The sequence below is a fragment of the Panthera tigris genome, chromosome A1 (genome assembly GCF_018350195.1).
Source record: "Panthera tigris isolate Pti1 chromosome A1, P.tigris_Pti1_mat1.1, whole genome shotgun sequence".
Lineage (NCBI taxonomy): Eukaryota > Metazoa > Chordata > Mammalia > Carnivora > Felidae > Panthera > Panthera tigris.
Genome location: NC_056660.1, coordinates 22975012 through 22981011, shown reverse-complemented (window position 1 = coordinate 22981011; position 6000 = coordinate 22975012). Strand labels below are relative to the sequence as shown.

General features: G+C 41.0%; 1 protein-coding gene across 5 annotated transcripts in view; it reads right to left on the bottom strand.

Moving 5' to 3' along the window:
- Positions 1-4994: 4994 nt before the first annotated feature.
- SUCLA2 (succinate-CoA ligase ADP-forming subunit beta) overlaps positions 4995-6000 on the bottom strand; it is a 58271-nt gene continuing 57265 nt past the window's right edge. For 2 of the 5 annotated variants that reach the window (XM_042970432.1, XM_042970298.1), the window contains exon 11: positions 5185-5991. In XM_042970432.1, the coding sequence (XP_042826366.1) occupies positions 5917-5991 (75 nt within the window). In that variant the 3' untranslated portion in view covers positions 5185-5916. The other 3 variants (XM_042970497.1, XM_042970566.1, XM_042970360.1) reach the window with 2 other exon arrangements.

Here is a 6000-nt window from a genome sequence, read left to right as displayed (position 1 = left end):
ACTGTTCAAATTAGCAACATACAACCCAGACATGAAGCTCAGGCCACCCTTTCATTGCATACCCCAACTTGCCCAACTGATCTTCTGTATTGGCATTGACTAGACGCACCAGGGTACACAGCCCGCTGTGGCTTTTTTGACTGATGGCAATTGCTTCACAAATTTACAAAGCTGTGAGTACTATCGTATTGACTAGAAACTATTCAATGCTGAGCCTCTCAACCCTAGATGTGTTTACATCCTCCTTCCAATCCGAATGTTTACATCCTCACAACTGGATGTGAGGGAGCTTTTCTCAGTCCTACTCAAAATGTAATCTGTGGACTGATGCTGATCTGATCCACAAACAGTTCACAAATCTGCAAGAGAAAAGTGGTTAAGACTAAACACTTGGACACTTTTTAGCAATTTGAAGTTTTATGCTATAGAATAAAAATAAAGAATTGGGGCTCATGTTTTGTATGTAAAAAATTCATTTCTTCTACTAATTGATTTTATTTTATAAAAGGATCAGTACATGACAGATTAGAAAAATTTAAATTTCTAATTTTTACAAAATGGCCCTTCACCTCAGTTTGAGAGTTCTCTTTTATAACTAATATGTACTAGTATGAATAGGTTAGCATATTAAGTTTCCTACTGCTGCTATAACAAATTACCACCAATTTAGCAGCCTAAAACAACACATATTTATTGTCTCATAGTTCTGTAGCTCAGAAGTCCAGATAGGCTTTGCCTGGTTTCTCTGTTCAGAGTCTCACAAAATCAAAATCAAAATGTCAGCCAGCTCTGCTGTCATAAGGAGGCTCTGGAAAGAAGCCACATCCAAATGCATTCCAATTGTTAGCAAAATCAAGTTCCTTTTAGCTGTAGGACTGAGATCCTCATTTCCTTGCTGGCTGTCGGCTGAGGGCTGCCCTCAGCTGCAGGCCTCTCTGTGGTCCTTGCACATGGATTCCTACATCTCAGAAGCAGCAATAGTATACTGAATTCTCCTCATGTTGGAATCTCTCAACGTCCCCTTTGGCCACACCTGTCTTGCCTCCAGCTGGAGAATGTTCTCTGCTTTTAAGGACTAGCCATAAGATTGGCCTTGCTATAGACTGAATATTTGTCCCTCCAAAATTCCTATGTTGAAACTTGATACCCAATGTGGATATTATGGGGATGTGGGACCTTTGGGAGACGCTCAGATCATGAGGGTGGAGCCCTGAATGGTATTAGTGCTCTTTTAAGAGACCCCATGGAGTTCCCTAGCCCTTTCCTTCTACCATGTGAGGATATAGTGAGAAGGCATTGCCTATCAACTAGGAAGCACGCTCTCACCAATCACCAAATCTGCCAGTGCCTGGAGATCTTAGACTTCCCAGTCTCCAGAAGTGTGAGAAATAAGTTTCTGTTGCTTATAAGCCACCCAGTCTCTGGTATTTTGTTGTAGAAGCCCAAACAGACTAAAACAAGCCTACAGGGATAATCCAGGATAATCTCCCTATTTTAAGGTCCACAGCCTTAATCACAGCTGCAAAATCCCTTTGCCATACAATGTAACGTACACATTGTTTCCGGGGGTTAGGGTGTGGATAACTGTGAAGGGACTGTTATTCTGTCTAATGGACAGGGTCAGGTGAAGTCCAGGAGTCCTCACATATTTGCTTGTTCATGTAGGTAAAGCCTAAAGCCAGAGGAATGAAAGCAGTACCAATGGATGACACAGGAGGTGATGTGGAAGTCTGCCGCTGACTGCACCATCAGTGAGAAGGTCAAGCGAAGGAAGGGAAGTGGGGGTGGCTTGCACGGCAGTTCCCCCTCCCCACTAAACATGTAGGGGAGGCAATACACAGGAAAGCCACCATGTACACACAAGATTGAAAGACATGAAAAAGAGAAACGGTTGGTTACTGGGGAAGAAACAGAAGTTGTTCATAGTCATCTCCTTCGGGGCCAGGTCATGAATAACAAAGACCCTCAAATTTCCTCAAAGTGGAAAAAGAAGCTGACAGAGCTAGATTTTTTTTTAAAGGAGAACAGAGACTGCCCTAGAGTCCATCCTGAGAACACTCAGGTGGGTAGGGGCGGTGGGTGGAGGGGGAGGAGGAGGGCAGAAAATGCTGGTGCCCCGGGATGCCTGGCTTTATGACCTCAAGTCCCTCCCTTGCCCAGTCCTCTCCTCGGGCTGTCACTTGGGACACCAACTTTTAAATAATTATTATTCTATCCCTTCACCTTCACCTCTTTGTTTTAAATCAAACTTTAGACAACTGAATTACCAACCTTTTGTTTTTCCTCATTTTACAGTGCAGACCTCTAAATCTTTAGATTTTCTACCACCACCCAATAAATCACACAAATCTGATAACTGATTTTTCCACAGGCCTTATCTCACCTGCTTCCTTGTGTTTCAACAGGACAAAGAGCATCATAGTAATTACAGTACACCTGCCCCCTAGCCTGCTAACATTTATGCCCATGCTCTTAACGTTTGTTTAAACAGAATTCTGAGTGCCTGGGTGGTTGTCGGTTAAGCGGCCAACTTCGGCTCCGGTCATGATCTTACAGCTCGAAGGCTTAGGAGTTTGAGCCCCACATCGGGCTCTGTGCTGACAGCTCAGAGCCTGAGTCTCCCTCTCTCTCTGCCCCTCCCCTGCTCACGTTCTGTATCTCTCTCTCTAAAATAAATAAACATTTTAAAAAATTTTTACATAAAATTCTTAGCCAGGCAGAAACAACTCACCAAAATATTTGTTAAAACTTAAAACCTTCAATGTCCTGCTAAGGTTGTTGGGGTACTGCCTGTTTGCCTGCCTGCCTTTTTCTTTTTCTTTCTTCCCTCCTTCCCTTTGTTTTTATTGTAACATGTCTCCTCCCCCCCCCCCCCCCCGCCCCTTAATGTGTGGATTTCTAAAATCCCATCTGCTACAAAGTATGAATATCTATCAGGCTTGGTATCCTAGGTTCTGCTGTAAGGCTGATATCATAGTCAAAATTGGTTATATTCTTTGTAGAAAGCAGTCATTTATATGGATTTACTCAACTGTAACAGAAAGAATTCACATGTTAAAGTAGGCTTTTTTTTACGCGAAGCAGGTAGGGACGGAAGTATCAAGCCTGTAAAAAGAATATTCAAGGGTGAAGTGACGCTTCGGGGAAGCAGTGGGAGGGTGTCCAAGTAGCTACCAGGCAGTTGTTTCAACTCCCACATCCTCCACACCCTTACACTGCAGTCATTCTTACCAAGTTGTCACATCCTGTTTCAGTTCCACTAGATACTGTTGCAATTCCACAGACTTCTTGGCTGTATTTGCCACCGTTGATCACTCTATCCTAGGAACAGTTCATTCCTTGCCTTCCCTGATAAACCTTCCTGTGGTTCTCCTGGGACCACCACTGAGGCAGGGTTTCCCCGTGCCAGCCAAGGCACTCTCCTTATCAGGGCCGCAAGCGCCAGAAGCCTTCCCAGCTCCCAGATTCTCCTCACTACCTCAGTCTTAGCTCCAGGTAAACTCAGCAACCAACCTGCTCTTTCAGGTTCCCAGCGTTAAGTGGTGATGGTTTTAAAATATGTTGATAAACTCTTTGATACTTCTCCCTTCAAGAATGGAGCTGAATTCCCCTCCTCTTGTGGACTGGACTCAGTGACTCATTTCTAACAAAGAGGGTGGCAGAAGTGACAATGAAATGAGAACACAAAAGGGGGACACCTTGGTGGCTCAGTTGGTTAAGCAGCCAACTTTGGCTCGGGTCATGATCTCCCGGTCTGTGGGCTGGAGCCCCGCATCAGGCTCTGTGCTGACAGCTCAGAGCCTGGAGCCTGCTTCGGAATCTGCGTCTCCCTCTCTCTCTATCTTCTCCTACTCATGCTCTCTCTCGCTCTCAAAAATAAACAAACATAAAAAAATTTTTAAAAAGAACACAAAAGGCATTGTGGCTTCCTACCCTTGTTCACTTGGATCACTTGCTCTGGGTGAAGCCAGCTGCCATGTCACAAGGATGTTAAAGCAGCCTTGTCAACAGGCCCACATGGGGAGAAACTGAGGCCTTTGGCCAACAGCCATGTGAGTGAGCCATCTTGTAAGTAGGTCCTCTAACCCTAGTCAAGCCTTCAAATGACTATGGCAGCAAAACCACCTAAACTGCTTCCAAATCACGGACCCACTGAAACTATGAGGTAAGTGTTGTCTGAAAATCACTACATTTTAGGGCCATCTATCATGCAAGTCTAGATAACTGAAACACTAGTATTACCAACAACCTATGTTATATCCTCTCCAAAATACCAAGCATTGTTTTAAATTCCTGACTAGACCCCAACTAGTACAAAATGCCAATCTCTTCTCATCATTGGCTAGCATTCTTCGGAATAATTTTTTTTTTTTTAATTAAAAGCCAAAGTTTTGGACTTTTAATTATAACTTTATCACAACTTTCAATAGTTTTATGGCTCTAATTTAGTCTCTTTATATATGAGCAAGAAAGACTAATAGATAATGATATATGTATAGTTGACTTGAATATATTACCTATTCTCTTTATATAATCTCTCTCCTTTCTCCTTCCCCCTCCACCACCCATTGTCCTTCTCTGTCTATGTCTCCCTTTCCCCACTAAATAATTCTAGTCAGGATGAGAAAGGAGCTAAGGAAACTGAGATACACTGAAATTTAAAAACTTGTCCAAAGTCTTATAGGTAGTAAGTAAGGGAGCCAAGATTCAAACCAGACCGACTGCTTGCAAATTCTGTGCTCATAATCACTATGCTATGCAGTCTCTCATAGTGTGTGTGTATAATGATCACATATTAAGAACATCAAAATAGGTAGAAGTCCTTATGTTCACCAGTACGGTTACATAGTCACTGCTGACTGATTTTTCCTTCCATGGTATCTACACAGTTAATCACATGATATTAACACTGTTAACAGTTAAATATCAACTGTTCTAAGCAATGAACAAAAGACTGATACATACACACACAAGGACACAAAGGAAAACATGTTTGTGTTTTTTTTTAAAGAAAGTACTAGATGATTCACACATAAATATCAGAATTCAAGGGAAATATTTGTAGGTAGCTCCATAATATGTAATGTCATGCCCCAGTACGTGATCTACAAATCAGTTCCTTGGAGATGTTCAGTGCAATGATGAACACATCACCGTCTACTGTGTTTACTTAGAAAAGGAAAAAGAAAAGAAAAAGAAAAAACATTAATCCGAGTTACACTGAGAGATTTTTATTAACTTAAACTGTCATTATTAATTTTGTCTGCCAAGTCCTTAGTGAATATACCTTTTATTTGATATAAACCTACAGGTTCTTATCAATACCACAGGATCATGAAAACATACAGTAATCAGTGTTTTGTAATGGTTAAAACAATGTTCAAATAACAAGTTACTTCACTGAAATACTTAAAAAGATATTTTGGGGAGTGTTTGAAGGCTCTGTTTATAAATAGTAATTGATATATTTAGATAGGTATTTGGTTCTGAAGATAAACACTTCTTATATAAAACATTGTTTTAATACATTGCTCTACTAATGAGGCTAAATTACATATATTTCTAGAGCTAAAGAATAAAGCTTTATCTTCATATTTATTTTATTCATAGGACTCTTATCAATGAAGAATGTTGTATCTAACAATAAACTGGCATACTGCGAGTGACATTCCATAGAAGTAAAAAAGAAGGTTGCAACAAAAAAAAGAGATCACTGCGTTACACATTCTTTATACAAAGAGCCCACTCTGAACAGAGAATTAAATGCAGAGCAAATGCTTTTAAAAGTTTTTGTGCCGAGCTGGCAATTACAATCTCCACACAATCAAGAGAAAAGGAACAATAATAATACAGAACACAGTATTTTTAACGATTACATCACATTTAAAACCTTCAGCCATCCTCTGGGTTCTCGGATCAGATCGGCAACTGAAATTTCACGTCCACTTGGGCTTGCTTGGCTAAGGTCACTATTTCAGAGAGCTTTACAACCTGAAAGGA